This window comes from Dictyostelium discoideum (assembly GCF_000004695.1).
Source record: "Dictyostelium discoideum AX4 chromosome 2 chromosome, whole genome shotgun sequence".
In the NCBI taxonomy this organism is placed as follows: domain Eukaryota; phylum Evosea; class Eumycetozoa; order Dictyosteliales; family Dictyosteliaceae; genus Dictyostelium; species Dictyostelium discoideum.
Window position 1 is genome coordinate 3329319 of NC_007088.5, and position 25143 is coordinate 3354461.

A 25143-nucleotide genomic window follows, 5' to 3' on the forward strand; every position below is an offset into this window, starting at 1 on the left:
ATGTCTAAAAATGGTACAACTGGTAATAAAAAAAAGAAAACGAAATTATCGACAGCAGCAACAATTGCAGCAAATATAGCAAAAGCGAATGCAACATTAAATAATAATAATAATAGTAACAATAATAGTAATAATACAAATATAGGTAATTCAATTAATGGTATACCATCATCATTACCACCATCGGTTACATTACCAGTTGAGGAATTAATTTCATTTGCACCAGAATGTTTACTATTTTCACAATTATTAGAATTTGAAGAGAAATTAGATGCATCAATCAATAAAAGATTAATTGATATTCAAGAAGCGTCAAGAAGAAACAGTATTAAAAACATTCGTACACTTCGTTTATCAATCTATAACACATACTCCAACCAATCTGCATACTATCATTTAGATAATAAATCATTAAATTCCGTTCAAGAAAGACCATCATGGTCATTACGTGTTGAAGGTAAATTATTGGATGAATCTCAAGATGAACTTGTAAATAAATCAATTAAATCCTCATCATCATCCTCCTCAACAGCAAATAAAAGAAAGTTTTCATCATTTTTTAAAAAGGTTTTCATTCAAATTGGTCATAGAGATACTTGTGAATGGGATAAATCTCAAACTTTTACTGAAACTGATGGTTTTGAAATTAAAAGAAATGGTAACCAAGAAGTTGATATTAAAGTATGTGTGATCACAATATCCTATACATACTATATAAATTTCAATATACATGTACTTACTTTTTTTATAATCTATATAGATTTTAATGTATTTAGATCACGTACCACAAAAATATAAAGTATTAGGTGGACTTTCTCAATTATTAAATATTCACACAGATACCAAACCAAGAATCATTTTAGCATTATGGCATTACATTAAATCAAATACATTATTAGATGCAGAAACAAAGAAAATTACTTGTGATGAAAATTTAAAAAATGTAAAAAAAAAAAAAAAAAAAATATTTATTAAACTACCTACCCCGTCTCCCCCCTTTCTACCCCCTTTTCCTTTTTTTCCACCCCCACATAAAATATATTAATATTTTTTTTATTTTTTTTTTAGATATTTAGTTTAGAAGAATTACAATTTAATCAAATACCACAATTATTAAGAGAACATTTATCACCACCTGATCCATTAGAATTTCAATATACATTACATTTATCAGGAGATGCAAAAGATTATGAACAAGCATATGATATTCAAGTTGAAGTTGATGAACCAATCTTTAATCCAAATCCAACAATGAGAAAAGAGATTTCACAATTGAATGATGAAATTAATCATCATATTCAAAAAGTTTATCAACATAAGAGAAAACGTGAATTCATGGAAAAATTATCATCTGATCCATTAGGTTTCTTAAATGATACAACAGCAAATTTAGTAAAAGATTTCCAAGTTTCAAAATCAACAACTTCAACTGGTTTCGAAGAGGAAAGACATGCTTCTTTCTATTATCAACCAATGACTGAAGAACTTGTAAAAAATTATCTTTCAAAACAAACCACTCCAAATCCAACTCCACAACAAATTTCAATGGCTCCTTCAACTCCTCAAACTCCTTAAAAAAAAAAAAAAAAAAAAAAAAAAAAAAATAATAATAAAAAATAAATAAAATTAGATCATTATTCATTAAAAGAGCAACAAGACAATTATTTTTTTTATTTCGAAGGAAATTAAATAAATAATATTATTTACTGAGAAATAAATATTAGTTTATTCCCATTTTATTTATTTATTTATTTATTTTATTATATCTATACATATATTATTTATTTATTTATTATATTTATTTATTTTATTATTTTAATCATTTGAAATTTTATAGGCAACCATACTTTCAACTTTATGAATTGTTGTTGTAAAAGATCTAAGTTTAACTTGTTGTGAATTTGTTATGAATTTTGGATCAGATTCTTCCCATTTTTGAGGTACTGCTAAATCTTTACTTGTATATACTAATAAATCAAATGTACATGCATTTGGTAAAAGTGGTAAAAATGTAACACTTGCTGTAATTTGTCTAATAATTGCTTGAATTTCATTCATTATCTCTTTTTCTGGTTTTTGTCTTGGTGCTCTAAATAAATAAATTATTATTATTATTATTATTATTATTATTATTATTAATATTATTATTTTATATTTATAAATATTAAAAAAAAAAAAAAAGAATAACCATACTCTCCTTCTTTTGGAATATCAGTTGTAACATCGAATACCCATCTTTCTAAAACCTCTTTTGTAACGATATCAGTGATTACTAAAACCAATTTTTGAACATCACCACTTAATAACCATTCTGATAATTGTTTTAATACATTATCTAAATAATCTTTTAATGATTGATCATTAGTTACCAATATTGGTAATCCATATTTTGCAACTCTTGTAAATGATTCTGGTGGATATAATCCTCTTTGAAATAGAATTGTATTTATACTATATGCTATTTATATATTTATAAATTTATATTTTTTTTTTAATTAGTATCAGATTTTTTTTTTTTTTTTTTTTTTTTTTTTTTTTTTTTTAATACTTACAAAAAAATTCAGTTACAATCTCTGTTGAACCTTTTAATGAAATATTTGTTTTAGATGCTACTGCAGCTTGCATTTTATTATATTTGTTTTGAATAGTTGATAAAACCAAACCTAAAAAAAAATAAAAAATAAAAAAATGAAAAAAATAAAAAATTCAATTTAAAACCCACGAATCTAAAAAATTACAAAAAAAAAAGGAGGGAAAAATTTAAATTTTGGTGTGTATATAAGTTTTTAAATATATTTTATTATTACAGTGAGGATTGAGGTAATTCAATTGGTGAATGTAAAGTTGGATGTGTCATTTTCTCTTGTTTATCAGCATAACTAAATATTGAATCTTTTTCTTCTTGAGCTTTATCTTGTTGTTGTCCCTTATTGTTAATTGTTGTTGATGATGTTGTTGTTTTAATTGGGCATGGTGAAGCAACTTCATTTTTTAAAATAATAGCAGGTGGAGTTTCAGGTATAGGTAAAGTTGAAGAGATTAAAGGTGATGAAGGTGAAGAATTTGAAAGTGGATCAGATACATCTAATTGTAATTTCTTTGATAATGGGATTCCAGTATTATTATTATTAATATTTAAAGTTTGTTGTTGTTGTTTTTTAAGTTTTTCTTGTTTTTCCCATTCTAAAGTTAAGTGTTGTTGATAATCTTTTAATTGTTTAACGAAACCGAAATTTGGATTAATACAAGATCTCTTTTGTTTACAAAAAGTGAAAGCATCTGAATAGGTCATATGATCTTCTTTCATTAAGTATGCTAATACCACAGTTGTTGATCTACTAATACCCATTGCGCAGTGTATTAAAACTCTACCACCTTGTTTCTTACAATCATTAATGAATTGAATAACTGGTTCAAAGTGTTCGTAAATGTTTGCTTTTGGTCTGTCGTCCAAGTTTGCTCTATAATATTTATAAAGGTGAGGATAAACATCATCCAATTCACCTGCCATATTAACTAAATGAGTTATCTTTAAATTTATCAATTGTTGTCTATTACCTGCATTCTCAGCACCACCTAAATATAAAAAATCTTTAATAATTTCTGATGGATATAATTGTGATCCACCACCACCGCCACTACTTGAAGAAGGAGAAGAAGAAGGATTACACATGAATGAATAATCTTTTTGAAATTGATCAAAACCACCTTGATAAATTATAACTTTAGTTTTCTTTTTTTTTAATAGGAAATGTCTAAGTACTACTTTATCCCAATCCGATACCTTTAAAGATTTGATTATATCTTGATCACTACCAATACTATTTGAGGTTGTTGTAGTAGTAGTAGTAGTAGTAGCAGTAGTAGTAATTGTTGTTGTTGATATGGTTTTCTCCAATTCATCAATATTATAAAGGAATGGTTTGTCGCTGTATACTATAAGTTTTTGAAATATTAAATTCCAATGCTTTGCAGTCACATTGGACCCAATATATTTACTAAGATTGAATTCTTTAATTTCACCATTTTCATAGAGTGGTGTTGTTGATGGTGGTGGTGGTATATTGACAGATGTTCTAATATGATTCTTTTCATATTGTTCTTTAGTTCTTAAATCGATTATAATCTTACTAGATCCTATATCTTGTAATAAATTATAAACATCCATTGAATTAACATGATATAATAATGGTAGTTCTTCTGGTTGTATATTAACTCTATTTATTAAAACCATTTTTTTTATTATTTTATTATTTTTTTTTATTATTTTATTATTTTTATTATTATTTTATTATTACTATTATTATTATTATTATTATTACTATTATTGTTGTTGTTGTTGCTAATTGATGTTACAATAAATAAAATTTTATTTATTTATTTATTAAGAATAAATAATTTATACTATTAATTAATAGTATGACGCAAAAAGAAAAAACGATTTAATATATAATTTTTATAAAAAAAAAAAAAAAATTTAAATGCAATTTTTTTTTTTTAATTTTTTATTTTTTTTTTATTTTTTTTTTTATTTTTTTTTTTTCAAACAGAATTTTCAAAGATTTCACAACAAATTTGAAATGAAATTTAAACACCATTAACAAATAATTATTGCTTTTCAAAAAAAAATTCATTGAATGAAGTAAAGGTAATCACAGTTTTTATTATTTTTATTATTATTTTTTTTTATTATTTTTCTAACATATATATTTTTTTTTATTATAAAAATAAACGTGGTTGGTGGTCTCTTTATTTTGAGAATTGGATTAAAAAAAATAAAAAAATAAAAAATAAAAAAAATAAAAATAAAAATGAACATCCAGGATTACTAAATTTTTTTTTTAAAAATAACAAATAAAATTTTTTATAAAACTTTTTATTATTTGGAATTTATATCTTTCTCCAATTTTTTTTTTTTTTTTTTTTTATTATTTTAATATCTTTTCAAATCATCAAAATTATTTCCAAATAATACATAAAAAAAAAAAAGATAAATTATTTCAAAAGTTTTTGTAATTTATTTGTATTTAAATGATTTTTTTTTTTTTTTTTTTAATGATAAAAATATAATTTGTAAAATGATTATTGTGTGTCCCAACAAAAATAGAAAAATAATTGTGAAAAGTGTGGAAAAAAATAAAAATAAAAATAGTTTTAAGATATTTTGGTTAAAAAAAAAATGGGTTTTCGTTTGGGAAAATGAAAAAAAAAAAGAAAATGATTTTTTTTTTTTGATTTTATTTTATTTTATTTTATTTTATTTTATTTTATTTTATTTTATTTTATTTTATTTTATTTATTTTATTTTATTTTATTTTATTTTAAAACCAACTTTTTTTTTTTTTTTTTTTTTTTTATTTAATTTTATTTTACTTTATTTTACTTTATTTTTTAACAAATAAAAATGAGACTCTTGGTAACTTTGATTTTACTTATTTTTGTTTTAACCGTTAGTGGTCAATATAGTTGTAGTAACCCATGCTATGGTAATATGTGTTGCTCTATTCCAAGCAATAATGAATATTATCTTACTACTTTTTGTGATGAATCTACTGCCTGTGGAACTCCATGTTCAGCCCAAACTTACTTTGTAAAGTATAGAAAGCATTTATTTTTATTTTTGTTTTTTATTTTTTGATAAAGTAATTATTGTACTTACAACATAAATAATAGACTGCAGATAGTCAACGTTTTGGTTGTGGTGTAACATTAACAATTTGTTCAACAAGTGGTGGTTCAACAACAACTGGTGGAACAGGTTCTGCAGGTACCTCAACTTCAAGCGGAAGTGGAAGTGGAAGTGGTAGTGGTAGTGGTAGTGGAAGTGGAAGTGGAAGTGGTACATCAGGTAGTTCTTCAAGTGGTAGTTCAAGTGGAAGTGGTAGTGGCAGTTCAAGTGGAAGTGGTGGTTCAAGTGGAAGCGGTAGTGGCTCAACTATGGAAACTGGAGGGTAAGATTTAAACTATTTTCATTTTAAACATTTTTAAAAAATATTAATATTAAAATTAAAATTTTGGAAAAAAAATATAAAAAAAAAAAAAAAAAAATTTAGTTTCTATGGTGTTTGTGTTAAAGCAATTACTATTGATGCTGGTCCAAATATTAGTGTTGAAGAAGAAGCAGGTATGGCAATTATTGATGCATCATCACAAATTTGTCAAGATCTCTTTGGTTCATCATCATGTGGTTGGTCTGATAAAAGATCAATTACAGCCGTCCAATCATCTGTTGAAGATGGATTCCCAGTTAACAAACCATTCAATGTCACTTTTGAAGATTATAATAAAATCATTTCAAATAGTTTAATTTTAGATCAACAATGTTCAAATAAAAATAATTGTAAATATAATAAATTAGAATTAATGAAATAAAATTTTAAAATCAAAAAAAAAAAAAATAAATAACCAAAAAAAAAAAAAAAAAAAAGTGGAATTTTATTTTATTTTTATTTTTGTTTAAACTTGGTATTTTTATTTTTTTTTTTTTATTTTTTATTAAATTCAATCTAATTTTAAACATTTTTTCAAGAGAATTATTTTGTTTTTGTTATGGATTTTTTTTTTAATTATTAATTTATTAATTAAAAATTTAATTTTTTTTTTTTTTTATTTTTAAAATAATAAAAAAAACATAGGGATACAGGATAAAACATTATTTGAAAAAAAAAATTTTTTTTCAATGAATTAATTGGTTTGATATTGTAAATTGAAAATGATTTTTACAATTTCTTCCAATCTTTAAAAAATTTCCAAAAGAATCTTTTTTAATTTCCATTTTATGACTTTTTAAAACTCAACTTGCATTTTTAATTTAAAAAAAAAAAAAAAAAAAAAAAAAAATAATAAAAAACGGACAAATCTTATTTGAAAAATAATCCGTTAAATTTAGAAATTAAAAACAATGTTTTTTTTAATTAAAAATAATGTTTTTTTTATAAATCTAAAAAATAAAAAATAAAAAAATAAAAAAAATAAAAAAAATAAAAAAAATAAAAAAAAATTAAAAATAAAATAATTAAAATTAAAAAAAAAAGGTATTTGAACTAAACAATTTTTTTTTTATTCACTTTTTTTCATTTACAATTTAGTATCAATATATATATATATTAAAAATTATTTATTTCTTATAAAAAAAAAAAAAAAAAAAAAAAAAAAAACAATTATATTTTTTTTTGGAAAAAAAAATAATAAAAAAAAACAAAACTGAAAGAAATTAATTATTCTACATTAACTAAATTAAACCAAATATATTATAATATTTATAAAAATAAATTTAAAAAATCTATTATAAAATGAAATTATTATTATCACTTATAGTTTTATTTTTTACATTCACCAAAAATGTGAATAGTTATGGTGAATCTGATTCTTCTGGATTGCCAAGTTATCAAGAAAGAGAACAATTCAATTTAGTTAATTTAATTAGAATGTTTCCTACTCAGTGGAAGGCAGATTATATGAGTACATATTCAAATCTAAATGGAATGCTTGTTAACTATCCACCAGTTCCTCCTTTGTATTATGATAATACATTAAATAGACTTGCTTTATCACATAGTCAAGATATGGGAAATAATAACTGTTTTCAACATAATTCATGTGATGGAACTAATATTTGGACGTATGTAATAATTTTATTTTTTTTAAAATTTTTAAATTATTATTTTAATATTAATTTTTTTTTTTTTTTTTTTTTTTTTTTTTTTTTAATAGACGTTTTAATCAATTTATTACATGTAAAGGCTCAAATGGTGCAATGTCAGAAAATATTGCAGCTGGTACAGATGCTCTTGAAGCTATTAAAATGTTGGTATGTGATGAAACTGGTGGTAAATGTGCTAATGATAAATCAAGTAGCGATGGACATCGTTCTTCCATTATGTCTAGTGATTATAAAACATTAGGTGTTGGTTACTATTCTAAATCTGGATCTGATTATACTCAATATTGGACCCAAGATTTCAATGAAGGTAATTGTAATTCACCAACAAATCCAATTTATTCTGGCTTTCATACTTGGGTAACAAGTAATCCACAATTCATTGTTTTATTTTATAGTACTACCGATAGTGTTTCAACTATGTCATTGGTATTTGGTGACGGAACCTCAAAAGTTTTATCAAGAACTTATGGAACTGCAAGCTCTGGTGCTTATATTACAACTTCCACTTATGTCGCTTGCCAAGCATATTACTACGAAGTAAAAACCACTGGTTCAAAAACTTATAGATATCCTGAAACAGGTTTTTTACAAGTTTCTAAATCATCTTCATGTTCTGGATGGGTTCTAGGTGCATCCGTAACACCAACAACAACTCCAACTGAAACTGTTACCCCAACTCCAACTGTGAGTGCTACCCCAACTCCCACTGAGACAGTAACTCCAACACCCACAATGACTACTACTCCAACACCAACCGAAACTGTTACTCCAACTCCTACTGAGACTGTTACTCCAACCCCTACTGAGAGTGCAACTCCAACTCCCACCGAAACAGTAACTCCAACTCCTACTGTGACTACTACTCCGGCACCAACTGAGACTGTTACTCCAACTCCTACTGAGAGTGCAACTCCAACTCCTAGTGAAACAGTAACTCCAACTCCTACAGTGACTGCCACTCCAACTCCAACTGAAACAGAAACTCCAACTCCTACCGAGACTGCCACTCCAACACCAACCGAAACAGTAACCCCAACTCCTACAGTGACTACAACCCCAACTCCCACTGAATCAGTAACTCCTACCGAAACTGCCACTCCGACCCCAACTGAAACAGTAACTCCAACCCCAACTGAAACAGTAACTCCAACCGATACTATTACTCCAACCCCATCCGAGAGTACAACCCCAACCGAGACTGTTACCCCAAATCCTTCTGAAACAGTAACTCCAACTGAGACCTCTACCCCAACTCCTTCTGAAGCTTCATCAGAAACCAGTATCCCATCTGATTCGTTGGATACTTCTAATCCAAGATCATCTGATGAAACCTCTGAAACTCCATCAGATACATCTGGAAGTAACACTCAATTATCTAGTGATAACCCAGCAACTGATTCCTCAAGCAAAAATCAAAATTCAGAAGATATTCCAATTATCTCGACTTCATCTGATGAAAGCTCTGGAGATATTGGGACTCCAATTGAAACTAAAAATCCAACAGAAAGTTCATCAATTGAAACCAATTCACAAGAATCTTCGACATCAACCTCTGAATCTTCTACACAACTCCCTGTTGATAATTTAGGAAGTGAATCAAAACATCAACATGAAGATTCAGACTCAGATTCAAGCTCATCAATTGTCTCAATTACTTATGTTTCATTTACATTTTTTGTACTATTATCTTTGATTTTATAAAGAAATAAATAATTATAATATTTAATATTTAATATTTTAAAAATAAATCCCTATTAAAATTTTATTTTTTAAACATATGAAGAATAGATTTAATTTTGTTATTAAATTGTATTGAAAAAAAATAAAAAATTTTATTTTTATTTTGGTTTATAATTAAATTTTTTTATTATTAATTATTAAGTTTAATATTTACATTTTTGGTTAAAATTTATTTTATAATAATTTTTTAAAACTCCAATAATTAGGAATTAATTTATTTAAAGTAAAAGAAATTATGAATAATAAATTGTTATTATCAGTACTTTTATGACAATAAAAAAGTGGATAATCAATTTTACATACAGAGTTTTTGTGTGTTAATTTATAATAAAAAAGAATTTTAAAAAAAACAAACACACAAAGAAGGTGTGTGGTGATATTTTTATAAATTGTTTATTTTAATATTTTAAAAAAAAATAACAATTAGTGTTAATTTTTTTTTTTTTTTTTTTTTTTTTTTTTTTTTATCTTTACATTAATATAATTAATTAATATAATAAAATTTAATTTCTTCTTTATTTTAAAAAATTATAAATTTAACATTATTTTTTAAATATTGCTTTATTTGTAATCAAAAGATATAATAAAAAAGAGATGAATGAAATTGATGAAAACCACACTTCTGAAAATAATAAAAATAAAAAAATCAATCCAATAATAAAAATTATTGTTAATCATTATAAAAACAATCCACAAAAAAAAACAGAACAACAAATTGAAAATGAAAAATATTTATTAGGAAAAAGAGTTAAATTTAATAGATGGATTTTATTTCCAATTGCAATTTTATCACAATTTACTGTAGGTTCATTATATGCATGGAGTATTTATAATAAACCAGTGGATGGAGCAATTTTTGGTGATGAAAATAAAGGAATGGCACCCTACACATTTTATGTTGCATTCTTTTTCTTTGGTAGTGCTTGTTCAATATTGGGTCCGGTTTTGGATAGAATTGGTCCTATGAAATCAATGTATATTGGTTCTACATTATTCGTTGCTGGTCATTTTTTAACTGCTCTTGGAATTTACACAAAAGTAATTTGGCTAGTTTATATTGGTTATGGGGCATTTGGTGGTTCGGGTATGGGTATTTGTTACATTGGTCCTGTTTCAACATTACAAAAATGGTTTCCGGATCATAGAGGTTTAGCAGCGGGTTTGGCTGTATGTGGATTTGGTGCTGGCTCAATTGCTTTTGGTTCAATACCAATAAAAATAATTGCAAGGGTTGGTCTTGCATTAAATTTCGTAGTGTTGGGGTCATTATTTTTCGGTATATTATTTTCAATTTCATTTATTTTTAGAACACCACCACCAAATTTTCAAGTTAATGGTAAAGATTCTGATCAAAATAGATTAAAAGAAAACTCAGATGAAGAATCTAATATTAATGAAGGAACTGAATCACCGACATCATCAATAGATAAAAATAATATTAATAATAAAGTTTGTAAGAATGATGAAATATCTTCATCATCAGTATCACAATCAACCACTGATGATAAATTACCAGAAAAACATCAACAACAAAATGAAATTGGATCATCATCTGAAAATGTTATTATTAAAACTAAAAAAGAACCTAAATTTTCAGATTATTTATTATCTGATGCAATTACATCATCAGAGTATACAATTATTTATTTAATGTTTTTCTGTAATGTCATATTTGGAGTGGTTGCAATTGGAAGATTAAGTGATATGTGCCAAAACATGTTTGGTAAAAGTAAAGTTGTTGGTTCTATGGTGGTATCAGTTAATGGTGCATTCAATTTATTCGGTAGATTAATGTTTGGTTTTGTTAGTGATAAATTTGGTAGAAAGAAATGTTATATAGCAATGCTTACCATTCAATGTTTTTCAGTTGGTTTCTTAATAAAAGCAATGAAAGATTTAAACTATGAAGCTTTCATAGGACTAATTTGGATTTCCACACTTTGTTATGGTGGCTCATTCGGTGTAATACCAGCATTTTTAAATGACATGTTTGGTTCTAAAAATGTTGGAGCCACTCATGGTTTAATTTTATCGGCATGGGCATTAGCTGGTGTTGGTGGTGGTATTGCTTTCTCATTTATCTATAATGATTTAATTAATAATCATGGCTATGGTCATCATTCAGCTTATCCTTATTTGGTTAATTATTATTGGATAGTTGGTTTCATTTGTGTGGGTTGGGTTTTAGTTTGGTTCATAAGAACAACTGTACCTGAAGTTTTCTTACCACCCATTAAAGGTCAAATCTTAAGAATTAGGATATTTAATCGTTACTTAAGGATTAGTAAATCAAAAGGTTTTGAATTATTAACAAATCAACAATTTAAACAAGAATGGGATAATTATTTAAACTCTTAATAAAAATATATAAAAAAAGAATAAAAAAGATAGAGTTTTTTAAGCTCAAAAAAAAGAATAAAAAAGATAGAGTTTTTTTTTTTTTTATTACTATTTATTTATTTATTTGTTTTTTTTTTTTTTTTTTTTTTTTGTTTTTTTTTTTTTTTTGTGTATTTGTTTTACTTTTTTACCTGATTGTTTTTTTTTTTTTTTCTTTTTTTACTTTTTAATTTATTATAGGAAAAGAAATACTTTTTTTTTTTTTTTTTTTGATTATGTATAAATTAAGAATTCTACTTTGCTGGTGGCTTTGTTGTGGTTGAAGAAGATTGTGGAACTACGACTTTATTCTGTCTGTAGAAGGTAGTTTGATTTGGATTAGATGATGAAGTAGTAGTAGTAGTTTGTTGTGGTGATTGATCAGAGTCTACATTATTATAAGATGGGGTAGATAATAATTGTCTGAATTGCTCATCTGTAGTGGTTGTAGCTATATTTGAAACGGTTGAAATATTTTTAACATTGCTTGGTTGTGAAGATGATGTTGTAGTGGTGGTTGTAGTTTGTTGTTGTTGTTGTTGTGCTTGTTGTTGTAATTGTTGTTGTGCTTGTTGTTGTTGTTGAATTTGTTGTTGAATTTGTTTGTTGTCGTTTGATAATGGTCTTTCAAGAGGTGGCTTTTCTCTTAGCTAGAGATAGAAAAAAAATATATATATAAATATTAATATGTAAATTTAATATATATATATACAGCTAATACAATACAAATAATTTAAAAACTTACTTTTCTAACAATAACCCAATCAAACATATAGTCGTATCTATAACCCTCTCTTACAAACATTTCTCTTAATAACTTTCTAAGATAAAGGAAATCTGGTTTATCTTCAAATTTTAAGAATCTTGTATAATTTAAAAATGTTGCAAATTCACCTAAAAAAAAAAAAGAAAAGAGAGGAAAAAAAAAGGTTAAATTATATTTTCTATTTTTTAAAAAAAAAAAAAACTTATAATATAACTTACTTGGGAAACCTTGACATAATGTATCAATTTTAGTTTGTGCTTTTTTATCACAAATTTTTTCGTATTTATCTCTTTTAGTGTAAGCTTTTAAACCTTGCCATGGTAAACTACCTCTATTGAAATACATAAGAACATAACCAAGTGATTCTAAATCGTCTCTTCTACTTTGTTCAATACCTTGATGAGTATTCAACGAAGCGTAACGAGCAGTACCAGTTAAATTCTTGTGTTCTCTGTATGGAATGTGTTGATGAGTCTTTGGATCACGATAACGTTTTGCCAACCCAAAATCAATTAGATTGACAACATGGCCTCGTTTTCCAATTCCCATCAAGAAATTATCAGGCTTTATATCTCTGTGAATAAAGTTGTTTGAATGAATGAACTCTATTCTTCTAAGCATTTGATCACCCAACATTAACACAGTTTTTAAACTAAACTTTCTACCACAATAATTAAAAAGATCTTCTAAACTTGGTCCTAATAAATCCATAACCATTATATTATAGTCACCATCGAATCCAAACCATTTAACTGCAGGTATACCAACTATAAAAAAAAATTAAAAATAAAAAATATTAGTATTAATATATATATATATATAGGAAGAAAATAAAAAATATATTAGAAACATAATTTCTTTTGAAAATAAAAAAAAAAAAAAAAAAAAAAAAAAAAAGTTATAATAACTTACTTCCACCTTGAAATATTTTATATAATTTTGATTCAAATAAAAGTTGTGGATGAATTGCTTTTGCAGGTTCTAATTTAATTGCAACTTCTTCATTGGTTGATATGTTGGTTCCTAAATAAATCTCACCAAATGATCCACCACCTATCTTCCTACTTATTCTATATTTACCACCAATTCTTAAATCCATCTTTTAATTGGTATGTATTTTATTTTATTGTTTCTTTATTGATGATATTATATACACTGGTATTACTTTTATTGTTGTTATTTGCTTTTCTTGATGTTGTTATATTATTGAACTTGATGTGATTTAATAATGATAATAAGGTGTGTTGATGTTTTTTTTTTTTTTTTTTTTTTTTTCTTATTTGTTTAAATTACACTATATTACTATTATTGTTATATTATTTTATTTTATTTTTTTTGAAAATTTATTTATTTATATGTACAATTATTATATTATTATCTATAATTTAATTATTTTTGTATGGTATTATTATTAAAAAAAAAAAAAAAAAGAGTGATATGAATGCTCTTCTTCTTTAACTATTATTTAATATTTTACTATTATACAGAAATAATAAAAAAAAATAGATAACAATTAGAAATAAATAAAAAAAAAAAAAAAATCAGCAATACATAAAAAATTTAAAATTAAATATTAAAAAAAAAAAAAAAAAAAAAAAAAAAATTATAATATGGCAAAAAAAAAAAAAAATTTTGTGGGGTTTTGTTGAAAAAAAAAAAAAAAAAAATAAAAAAAATAATTTTAAAAAAAAAAAAAAATAAAAAAAAAAAAAAATTAAAAAAAAAAAATTATTTGAACGTTGGCAGGAATAAATTCGATCGTGCTAAATTTAACAACAACAAAAAACAAATAAAGAAACAATAAAAGTAATTTAATTTAATTTATTTTTTTTATTTTATTTTATTTTTGATAAAGCACATAAAAATAATAAAAATAATAAAAATAATAAAAATAATAAAATAAAAATAATAAAATAAAAATAATAATAATAATAATAATAATAATAAAAAAAATTATTAAAATTATTATTATAAAAATTATTTTTATTTTTTTTTCCCAATTTTTTTGTTTATATAAAAAAATTATATAAAAAGTTAATATCCCTTCCTTTTTAAGTGTTAACCTGTTTTTAATTTTAAATTAAATTAAAATATTTTTTTTTATTCAAATGGTTTTTTTTTTTTTTTTTTTTTTTTTTGTTTTTTTTTTTTTTTCCAGATATTAATAAAATGATGTTTTTTTTTAGATTATATGCAAAATTTTAGATTTTCTCACTCCACTTTTTTTTATTTAATTTTTCTTTTTCCTGCTTTGTTTTTAAACACAAAAGAAAAAATAAAAAATTAAAAAAAAAAAATTAAAAAATTAAAAAATTTAAAAAAAGATAATAATTTATTTTAAATTATATAATAAAATTCTTTGTGTCATATTACTATTGTTTTGTTATTTATTACTATATATTCTTAAAATTGAATATAAGGATAAATTAATACAAATAAAAAAAAAAATTTAAAAATTACATGTAATAAATGGTAATAAAAAAAAAAAAAAAAAAAAAATTTATTATTTTTATTTATTAATTCTTTTTTTTTTTAAAAAAAATTGAAAGTTATAATGGTCAAAACAACACCCACTGAATTAATTTTTTGATCTTGAAATTCTTTTTATTATTTTTTTATAATTTATTTATTTTTTATCATTTATTTTATTTTTGTTTTGTTTGTTTTTATTTATTTTATTTTATTTTATTTTATTTTATTTTATTTTATTATATTACAATGTATTTATCCTTTAATCATTAAAATGATACCCAAATAATTTTTTTTAATTCTCAGGATTTTTTTTTTTTGATGACAATGTCAGATATTTGACTGGCGAATTTCTGTTTTTTTCAAATTTTTTTTCATTTTTTTTTTTTTTTCCTCATTTAATTAAGTTTGTAAAAAACAAAAAAAAAAATAAAAAAAAAATAAAATAAAAAATAAAAAAAAAAAAAAATAATAAAAAAAAAAAATTCAATATTGCACATGTGGTGAAAATATTGTCACTGCATTTTATTTTGTTTATTGTTTGTTTTGTCTATTTTATTTTATTTATTTCAATAAAAAAAAAATAAAAAATAATAATAATAAAAACAAAAAGTACGATAAAAAGGATTGATAAAAAAAAAATAAAAAATAAAAAAAAAAAAATAAAAAATAAAAAATAATTTTAATGTTGTTCAAAAAAAAAAAAAATAATAAATAATAAAAAATAAATTATAAAATAATATTAATTAAATAATAAAATAATAAAAAAAGAAAATATGTTTATAAATATATTTTCATTTTTATTTGGAGTTTTCTCCACAATAGTATGCGCAATTTATTTATTTATTCGATTGTTGGAGACATTAGATACAAAAACCGAAAAAGAATATCTTGAAATGTTAAAAGAGACCGAAGCAGAGAAAAAGTTAATGAAATTAGATACTTCAAGATACAACTCTGAAAAAAGAGGTAAAGTTTATATAAAACTACCAGATTCAACAACAAATATACCAGAAAAGCATTATTGTGTCTTAAAAAACAATATGTTATTTTTATTTAATAATCCAAATGTATGTATATATATATAAATACATAGGTAAAAACAATAAATAAATAAATAAATAAATAAATAAAATTAAAGCTAATTATTTATTTTTTATTTTTTACTTTTTATTATTTTTTTTTTAAAAAAAACAAAGGATGTATCAGCAGTTAATGTGATTTGTTTTGATGGTTGTTCAGTATCGATTGTTAGAAATAAAATTGGATCAAGTAAATATAATAAAAAGAATTGTATATCAGTTATGCAACCAGAAAGAGATTTATTATATCATTCAAAGATTTTACACTTTTATTTTGATTGTGGAAAAGATTTAAAAACATGGTATTGGTTTGTAAAGGAAGCATCATCAATGACTGTAAAGAAAACACAATTAGAGGATCAAGAAGAGAAAATTTGTAAAAAGTTTTTCGAAGAGTTACCAGCACGTTTAAATATACCACAAAGTTGTAGGGTTGGTACAATACCAGAACAAACTCAACCATCTGTAACAAATAATGTAAATAATAATAATAATAACAATAGTAATAATAGTAATAATATAACGAATAGTAGTAGTACTAGTGGTGGTGGTAGTGGTGGTAGTTTTGATACACCATCATCGGCATCATCATCATCATCATCATCGATAAATTCAACAGCATCATCATTATCAAGTTTTGCAATTAATAAATTTAAATCAAAAACATCACAACCAACAGAAGAACAATCAATATTGAGAGATAGATCAGCATCGAAATCATCTTCAACAAATTCTGCATTCTCAAATGAAATGATCGATAGTCAAATTAATACATTAATTGATGATATTAATGACAATAGTAGTAGCAGTAGTAGTAGTGGTGGTAATAGTGGATTTGCTAAAAATGGTAGTATTCATTTATCGTCTAATCAATTCATGCAAAATACCAATTCATCAATACCAAGTCAAATTCAACCAGTACAATCTAGATACGATTGGTTCAATGTTGCATTGGCTCGTGTATTCTTTAATTTCTATGCATCTGAAACTTTATTGGGTTTTGCCGCTGAAAAAATCACTAAAAAAATTAATAAATTAAAGAAACCATCAATCCTTAAATCAATTACTTTACAAAATTTAGATTTCGGTCCAAATATTCCAGTTTTAAATGATGCTAAACTTTTATATTTAACACCACAAGGTGAATTTGTAAGTTTTAAAAATATATATATATATATATATATATTTTAAATATGTAATTATTAATTCATTTTTATTTTATTTAATAATAAAAATAATAATAATTATAGAGTGCAGATATAGCAATTACATATCATGGTGGATTCACTTTAACAATTAAAATTGAAGTTATGATTAGTTTCCGTAATCATTCAGTTACAATTCCATTTGTAATTTCAGTATTAATTAAATCATTACAAGGTAGATTAAATGTACAATGTTTACCAACACCAACTAAAAGACTTTGGATTGGTTTCTATGAAGAACCTGAATGTGAATTATCAATCGATACTTCAATTGGTCAATCTAAAACTGGTTATTTCACAAATATGCCAAAATTAGCAAAAATCATTGTCAATAAATTAAAAGCTGAAGTTTTCGAAATGATGGTTTTACCAAATATGGATGATTTCCCATTACCTCATCCAAAAGGTCACAAAAATCCACCTCCAATTCCTCAACCAACTTTATAAAATATATAAACATATAAAGAAAATAAATAATAATAATAATAATAATAATAATAATAATAATAATAATAATAAAAAATAAAAAATAAAAAATAAATATATATATAAATATAAAATATAATAATATATTATTCTTTCTTTCTTTTCTTTGTTTTCTTTCTTTTTTTTTATTTTATTTTATTTATTTAAATACATTATTATTTTGTATTAAAATTATTATTTATTACTTATTTATTTAAAAACAGTAACACGATAAGATTTTAATTCTTCAATACTTTCTTCAATATCTTGTAATGCACGATGACCACAAACTTTTTTTGGTGATGGAATGTATGGATACCATCTTCTTGATAACTCTTTAATTGTTGAAACATCAATAATACGATAATGTAAATGCTCTGCAAATGTTGGCATTTCCTTTAATAAGAATCTTCTATCTTCATGAACTGTATTACCTGCTAATGGACAAATTCCTTTATCTGTATGCTTTCTCACAAATTCTAACATTATTTTCTCTGCTTCTTCTAATGATATCTTTGAATTTCTTACATCTTCTGTTAATCCTGACTATTATTATTATTATTATTATTATTATTATTATTATTATTATTATTATTATTATTATTATTATTATTATTATTATTATTATTATTATTATTATTATTATTATTATTATTATTATTATTATTATTATTATTATTATTATTATTATTATTATTATTAATTTATAATAATAATAATCAGTATATATATATAAATATATACATACACATTCACACAAATAAAAAAAATAATAAATTAAAAAATTGAGGAGGGGAAATGGAAAAAAAGTGGAAAAAAAAATGGAAAAAAAAAAAAAAGTGATCGAGAAATAGCAAAAAACATTCACATACCCTTTTTGTAAAGTTTCCTTTATTTGTTTATAAATAAAAAGAAATAAACAAAAAAAGTAATGTGAATTTGATAAATATTTTTTATCACTCTTTTTTTTTTTTTTTTTTTTCACCCCCTCCTTCCTTCCTTCCTTTTTGGGAAAAAAAAATAAAAAAAATAAAAAAAATGAAAAAAAATAAAAAAACTTACTTTTCCATGATGTTCAATACACCAATCATTCATATTCTTTAAAACTTCATCTGATCTGTGAATGACTAAATTTGGACCTTTTTCAATAACATTTAACTCTGCGTCAGTGATGACAATAGCCATTTCTAAAATTACATCTTTTGAAATATCCAAACCTGTCATTTCCAAGTCAACCCAAACCATTCTTTTTGAACGTTCATTAATAACTGGATGATTGTATGTTGGTGTGGTGGACATTGTTTTTTTAAATTTTAAATTTCCACTTCTTAAAAGGATTTCACTAAAAAATTTATTTTTATTATTATTTTTATTATTAAAATTATTAAAATTATTATTATTATTTACAATATCAATATAAGTTGTTTTTTTAAATGAAGAAAACGAAAGTGATTTTGGTGATTGAAATGAAAAGGGTGTGAATAATTTTGTAATGTTTCTTGAAAACATTTTTTTTTTTTTTTTTTTTTTGAAAAAAAATTAAAAAATTAAAAAAATTAAAATTAAAAAAAAATAAAAAAAAATAAAATAAAAATAAAGCAGATTGGGTCAAATGTTTAAAAAAAAAAATTAATCAGAGACATTTGTGTGTTAAAGAAAAAAAAAAAAAAAAAAGAAAAATAGACACAAAAAAAAAAAAAAAAAATTAAAATTAATAATCAAATATTTAATAATGAAAAAATAGATTCAAAAAAAAAAAAAAAAAAAAAAAAGTTGTTATATTAAAATATTTGTATAATTAATTATAACAATGATATAAAGTTTCTGCGAAAATTTTCGTTTTTTTTTTTTTTTTTTTATAGGTTTGAGAAAAATAATGTAAAAATTATGTAAGCCGTTACAAAGTTTTCAAATTTTTTACATTGGTTATGAGTAAATTTTTTTTTTTTTTTTTTTTTTTTTTTTTTTTTTCACAAAAATAATTTTTTTCATTTTTTTAGTTCTTTTTGTTTATTTTATTTACGCAACCTTAAAAAAAAAAACACAGAATGGGTATGTCTCTCTTTTATTTTACCCATATAAAAAAAAACAAAGAGAAAAAAAAAAAAAAAAAAAAAAAAAAAAATAATAAATAATAAAAAAAATTGGAGCGGTGTTTGATTGACTACAGTAATAAATTAAATTTTGATGATAATGATATTGGCAATAAAAAATAAAATAGAAATAAATAATGGAAAAAACCGAAAAAAAAAAAAAAAAAATTGGGGTCTATTTTAGCATTTAGTTCACAGATGAAATGATACACACCATGCAGGTTTTTTTTTAAAAAAAAAATAGGAAAAAACTGAGAAAATGATAATAATAAAAACAAAAAAAAAAAAAAGAAGAAAAAAAAAAAAAAGAGAAAAGAGAAAAATAAAATTTAGGGGAATAAAAAAAAGAAAACCAATCATTATCATCAAAATTTACCTTGAAAAATTGTACAAACTTAGGGATCGAAAAAAAAGATACAATTTTTTTATTATTTTTATTGGATTCCGTTTTTTTTTTTTCCTCGTCCTTTCAATAATAAAGCAGAATTTTATATTAACTTTTTTTTTTTAAAAAATATATTTTCATTCTTTTTTTTTTTTTTTTGATTGAAAAATTATAGGTAAAGTACATGGTGGTTTGAATCGTGCTGGTAAAGTCAGAAACGCTACTCCAAAGAAAGATAAGGAAGAAAAAAGAAAACCAAAGGTTGGTCGTGCTAAAAAGAGAATGATCTTCAACAGACGTAACGTCGCCGCCGTCGCTGGTTTCGGTAAAAAGAAGGGTTACAACACTCAAAACGTCCCAACCGTTGCTTAAATTTATTAATATACAATTTATAATTAAAATAATAAATTTTTGAAGAAATATTTAACTTTTTTTTTAAAAATAAAATAAATATTTTCTCCTCCTTATAAAAAAAAAAAAAAAAATCTATTTTAATTTATTTATTTATTTATTTGTTTTGTTTTTCCCAATTTATTTTTAAAAAAGGTGTTTAAATAATTATTGTATTTTTATTTTTATTATTAATTTGTATTTATTTTTGATCTAATTCTATTTCTATTCCTATTAATAAGTAATGGCTTTTTATCATTTGATATTTGTTCATTTGCAATTTTAATAACTATTGCAGAGATAATGATTGCAACGACAACAACTATTATATTTAGATTATTACCAAAGAAACCACCAGATTTATTTGAATTACCATGAGTGATTGCACAACAAAGTAATTGTGTTTCAACATTTGATATCTCTTTATGAACATAATCTAAAAATCCAACAACTTGAGTTGCCACCATTATCAAATCTTGTGAAATTTTATCTTTTTGTGAACTATAAAAATAATAATATATAATTAGTAATTTTATTATTATTTAATTAATTAAATAAATAAATAAATAAATAACATACGATGTTAATTCTTTTGAATTTAAATAAGAAGGTATTGATTTAATTTGATTTGTAATTTCATTTGTAATTTGTTCTAAATCATTATGTAATCTTTGTACAATTGATTTTAAAATTGGTAATTTCGAAGGTGGAGTATGATAAAGTCTATCAATTATGAAATTACCTTTATTCAAAGAGATATCTTCAATTTCAAAACCTAATGAATCAATTAAATATTTTGAAGAGAATTTAGTGATTTCATTCAATGCTAAATTTAAATTATGTTCAGATGATTGAATTGAAGTTATAATGGTATTACGAATGATTGCATCGATAAAGATTTGAGAGATATCACCACTACCACCAGTGAAGGCATTACTAGCATCATTTGAACGACCATTGAATAAATTCCAAGGTGATGAACCAAAACTCCATAAGAAATTATTTACCAACCTATTATGAGATTCAGAGTAATGTAAAGTTGGTCCGAGTAAACCTTGAGATGAACCTAAACCAGCAATAATATTTCTTGTACCTGAATAAAGTGAATTCACTTGTACCGGTAAATTACCTTTATAAAATGTACTATTATATGTATGATTTGACATTAAAACAACAATTGCATCTTGATTACTTGCATAGGAATGATATTTATCAAGTAATAAATTATTATAATTATTTGTATCATTATTTGTTGATGATGATGTTAAAGCAAAAATATAAACTGGTAAAATTTTTGATTTTTGTGTTGGTGAGTTTCTATTTTTATTATTATTATTATTATTTGAAACTTTTAAACTTAATGGAATTTGTGAAACATCATTACCAATTAAACCACTTGCTAAAATGTCATCTTCTTGTTTTAGTGATAATAGTAATTCTTTACTATCTAAATAATTCTTTCTAACTGAATAGAATTTACCATTGGTTGGATTCATTTCAAAGGAGGAATGAGATTTAATTGATTTTGAAAATGCCATTGAAATATGTTTATGTTCATGTATTGAATGTTCTGCAAATACAAATTCAACCGTGGAGAATGGGAATACCTTTTTGGATTGTCTTTTAATTAATTCTAAATCTAGTAAATCCTTTTGGACATTGACAGAGGATGAATCTTTGAAAATTAGAATTGGTATTAAAATCTTTTGAAATAATGGTACATAATTGAATTTGCAATCTTGTAAAAACACATTTTGAATACTGGTAATCACCAAAGAAGACATATGAGAGATGATTTCGATTGGTGATGCACCCTGAATGGAAGTGCCGCTGTAGCCATCCTTCACAAAGTATTCAATTAGTCTTGGTATTGAGTCATGGCCAATTGAACCCTCTGAATAGTATTCATCAGATGATTTATGTAATGTTGTACCATATTTCAATGGACCTGCACTTAAATCTATAACAATGAATCTTGATGATCCTATCCAACATGGTGATGTGATTTGACCATTTTTACTATACTGATATTTAAATTCTCCCAATCCTGTTTTATCATTATTATTTAATGCTCTACCTGTTAATATTCTCTCTTTTGATGGATTTATAAATATTATACTATAATCTTTATTTGAGTTAGTTGATGATGATTTAATCTTTGTAATTTCATTATCAAAATAAGATTCTAAAACTTCAATTTCAACTAAATGAGTTTCACCATCATGTGATGGAGTTGCGCTTTCAATTGGTTTCATATTGATTTGCAATAATTGTTCATATAAATCTAATGAGATTCTATTTGATGATATTACATTGTATTTTAAATCGTAGTGTGAAATTAATCTTTTACCAATATTATCTTTTTCTATATCATCATTATTATTGGCATTACCATTGTTGTTGTCATCATCTTTATTATATGGTTTTAAATAATTTGAATCGAATATTGAATGTACATAATGAATTGGATAGGTTTCAACTAAAAGATCATTTAAGGTTTCTGGTGGTAAATTATATTCGAATGCACCATTACCATCGAATCCGATTAATATAATATTCAAATTAATTGGTATACCATTTGGTTCTTCCTCTGCAATGATATCTTCTTCTTGTTGCTGCTGTTGAGAATTATTTACACTTATAAATATTATTAAAAATATAATTATTATAGAAATAAATTGAGATAATAATTTCATTTTTTTTTTTTTTTTTTTTTTTTTTTTATTATTAATTATTATTTTTTTTTAATTTAAAATTTCATTTTGTTCATAAAAAATTTCATTTTTTTTTTTTTTTTTTTTTTTAATTTTTTAAAAAACCTTTTTTACTTTTTTATCTGGAATTTAAATTGGATTTTTGGATTTATTTTCATATACTTGGCTCATATTAAAATTAATAAAATTAAATTATTGTTATTAAAAAAAAAAAAAAAAAAAAAAAATATCTTGTCTAGGCAATCTTAAAATAATAAAATCATAAAAGAAATCAAAAAAGAGATCATAAAAAATAAAAATAAAAAATAAAAAATTGCTTTTAAAAAAATAAGATATTGGTCAAAGGGATTTTAATTATTAAATTATCAAAGTAGTGTTTATAAAATCAAAAATTTTTTAAAAAAAAAAATTAATAATTATGTTATGGGTGGTTTAAAATAATAAATAAATAAAATAAAATAAAAATTTAAATAAATTTCCTTACAACCAATAAAATTTTAGATAAACTACAGATCTGATGCTTTTGAATAATACTACATCACCAACAAAGCCATGAAAAAAAAAAAAAAAAAAAAAAAAAAAAGAAAAAAAAAAATTAAAAATTAAAAATATATATAACTAGTAAATGAAATTAAGTTTTACTAAAAAATACATTCACACCCACCACATTTATTAAATTTCTATTCGTTTTTTTTTTTTATTTTAATTTTTTTAAAAAATTAATTGGACAAACCAAATGTAAAAATTTTTTATATTTAGTTTTTGCCAACCAAAAACAAAAAAACAAATGATTTATATGGAGAAAAAAAAATAAAATTATAATTAAGAAAAAAAAAATACATAAAAAAATACCAATATATGTGGAAAAAAAAAAGATTATTGTATCATTTTAGATAATTTTTTAAATAATTAATTAAATAATAATAATAATGAAAACAATTGGCAGAAGAGAGATAAATTCCAAATAATCAAAATAAAAATATTTTAAAAGTAAAAAAAAAATATTAAATATAAAATTGAATTCAGGTTTATTAATTATTATGGCATTCATCTTTACATTTTTTAAAATATTCAAGACAATTTGCATCTTCTGATCTTCCCATACGACAATTTCTATCTTTTTTAATGCAATCTAAAAAACAATAAAATTTTTGTCCATTAACAGCATTTAAATTTGAAAGTAATGAGATTACCACTAAAATAGCTATTAAAACTTTTAGCATGATTATTATTATTTTTTATTTTTTATCTTTTATTTTTAAAAAAACTATTAATATATATATTTTTTTTAAAAATTTTCTGGTATACTTGTTTTATTTTTCTACCTTTTTTAAATTATAAGTAATATTCCTTTTTATTATTAATAAGAAAATAAAAAAAAAAAATAATAACCTTTTTATTATTAATAATAAAAAAAAAAAAAAATATAATAAAACCCATAAAAAAAAAAAAAACAATTACAATTGTAAAATTAACCAATATAAGTTAAGGCAATGTATGAATGTGTTTGTGTATGATAGGCAAAGTTAAAATTAAAATAAAATCTACTCCTGTTTTTAAATTCAACTCCCACAAACGCCACACATTATTTAATTTTTATTTTTATTTTTCCGAGAAACTTTGAATTAAAATAATAATAAAAATAATAATATTATAATATTATTACCATTTTCCCAAATGAACATTCATGGACCACACTTCAGAAATACCACAACACGCAAACCATTTTGCTAGTAACTAAAAATAAACAATAAACAAATGAAAAAAAAAATTTAACCCCATTGCTTTCAAT

General features: G+C 22.6%; 12 protein-coding genes across 12 annotated transcripts; 6 read left to right on the forward strand and 6 right to left on the reverse strand.

Annotated features, from left to right (window-relative positions):
• On the forward strand, positions 1–1575 carry snf12-2 (CHC group protein; the record flags this gene model as incomplete). The annotated part of the gene is made up of 3 exons (XM_639387.1): positions 1–681; positions 761–943; positions 1069–1575. 3 exons carry the CDS (start codon positions 1–3, stop codon positions 1573–1575), a joined length of 1371 nt encoding a protein of 456 aa, XP_644479.1.
• A 240-nt stretch (positions 1576–1815) lies between these two features.
• On the reverse strand, positions 1816–2625 carry DDB_G0273727 (DNA-binding HORMA domain-containing protein; the record flags this gene model as incomplete). The annotated part of the gene is made up of 3 exons (XM_639388.1): positions 1816–2089; positions 2194–2458; positions 2553–2625. 3 exons carry the CDS (start codon positions 2623–2625, stop codon positions 1816–1818), a joined length of 612 nt encoding a protein of 203 aa, XP_644480.1.
• Positions 2626–2803: 178 nt separating this feature from the next.
• Positions 2804–4234, reverse strand: DDB_G0273729 (hypothetical protein; the record flags this gene model as incomplete). The annotated part of the gene is made up of 1 exon (XM_639389.1): positions 2804–4234. One exon carries the CDS (start codon positions 4232–4234, stop codon positions 2804–2806), a length of 1431 nt encoding a protein of 476 aa, XP_644481.1.
• Positions 4235–5404: 1170 nt separating this feature from the next.
• alyD-2 (hypothetical protein) lies at positions 5405–6372 on the forward strand (the record flags this gene model as incomplete). The annotated part of the gene is made up of 3 exons (XM_639390.1): positions 5405–5590; positions 5674–5951; positions 6054–6372. 3 exons carry the CDS (start codon positions 5405–5407, stop codon positions 6370–6372), a joined length of 783 nt encoding a protein of 260 aa, XP_644482.1.
• A 920-nt stretch (positions 6373–7292) lies between these two features.
• On the forward strand, positions 7293–9364 carry DDB_G0273733 (hypothetical protein; the record flags this gene model as incomplete). The annotated part of the gene is made up of 2 exons (XM_639391.1): positions 7293–7621; positions 7714–9364. 2 exons carry the CDS (start codon positions 7293–7295, stop codon positions 9362–9364), a joined length of 1980 nt encoding a protein of 659 aa, XP_644483.1.
• Positions 9365–9997: 633 nt separating this feature from the next.
• On the forward strand, positions 9998–11761 carry DDB_G0273735 (oxalate/formate antiporter; the record flags this gene model as incomplete). Its single annotated transcript, XM_639392.1, has 1 exon — positions 9998–11761. The coding sequence occupies one exon, from the start codon at positions 9998–10000 to the stop codon at positions 11759–11761; it is 1764 nt and encodes a 587-aa protein (XP_644484.1).
• A 275-nt stretch (positions 11762–12036) lies between these two features.
• cak1-2 (protein serine/threonine kinase) lies at positions 12037–13647 on the reverse strand (the record flags this gene model as incomplete). Its single annotated transcript, XM_639393.1, has 4 exons — positions 12037–12432; positions 12528–12676; positions 12767–13315; positions 13461–13647. The coding sequence occupies 4 exons, from the start codon at positions 13645–13647 to the stop codon at positions 12037–12039; spliced, it is 1281 nt and encodes a 426-aa protein (XP_644485.1).
• Positions 13648–15793: 2146 nt separating this feature from the next.
• DDB_G0273739 (PH domain-containing protein) lies at positions 15794–17751 on the forward strand (the record flags this gene model as incomplete). The annotated part of the gene is made up of 3 exons (XM_639394.1): positions 15794–16087; positions 16217–17248; positions 17350–17751. The coding sequence occupies 3 exons, from the start codon at positions 15794–15796 to the stop codon at positions 17749–17751; spliced, it is 1728 nt and encodes a 575-aa protein (XP_644486.1).
• A 228-nt stretch (positions 17752–17979) lies between these two features.
• Positions 17980–19068, reverse strand: rexo2-2 (RNA exonuclease 2; the record flags this gene model as incomplete). Its single annotated transcript, XM_639395.1, has 2 exons — positions 17980–18315; positions 18832–19068. The coding sequence occupies 2 exons, from the start codon at positions 19066–19068 to the stop codon at positions 17980–17982; spliced, it is 573 nt and encodes a 190-aa protein (XP_644487.1).
• A 749-nt stretch (positions 19069–19817) lies between these two features.
• On the forward strand, positions 19818–20619 carry rps30-2 (40S ribosomal protein S30; the record flags this gene model as incomplete). The annotated part of the gene is made up of 2 exons (XM_639396.1): positions 19818–19821; positions 20423–20619. 2 exons carry the CDS (start codon positions 19818–19820, stop codon positions 20617–20619), a joined length of 201 nt encoding a protein of 66 aa, XP_644488.1.
• Positions 20620–20828: 209 nt separating this feature from the next.
• Positions 20829–23333, reverse strand: DDB_G0273745 (transmembrane protein; the record flags this gene model as incomplete). Its single annotated transcript, XM_639397.1, has 2 exons — positions 20829–21138; positions 21217–23333. 2 exons carry the CDS (start codon positions 23331–23333, stop codon positions 20829–20831), a joined length of 2427 nt encoding a protein of 808 aa, XP_644489.1.
• Positions 23334–24382: 1049 nt separating this feature from the next.
• Positions 24383–24574, reverse strand: DDB_G0273747 (hypothetical protein; the record flags this gene model as incomplete). Its single annotated transcript, XM_639398.1, has 1 exon — positions 24383–24574. The coding sequence occupies one exon, from the start codon at positions 24572–24574 to the stop codon at positions 24383–24385; it is 192 nt and encodes a 63-aa protein (XP_644490.1).
• Positions 24575–25143: the final 569 nt, after the last annotated feature.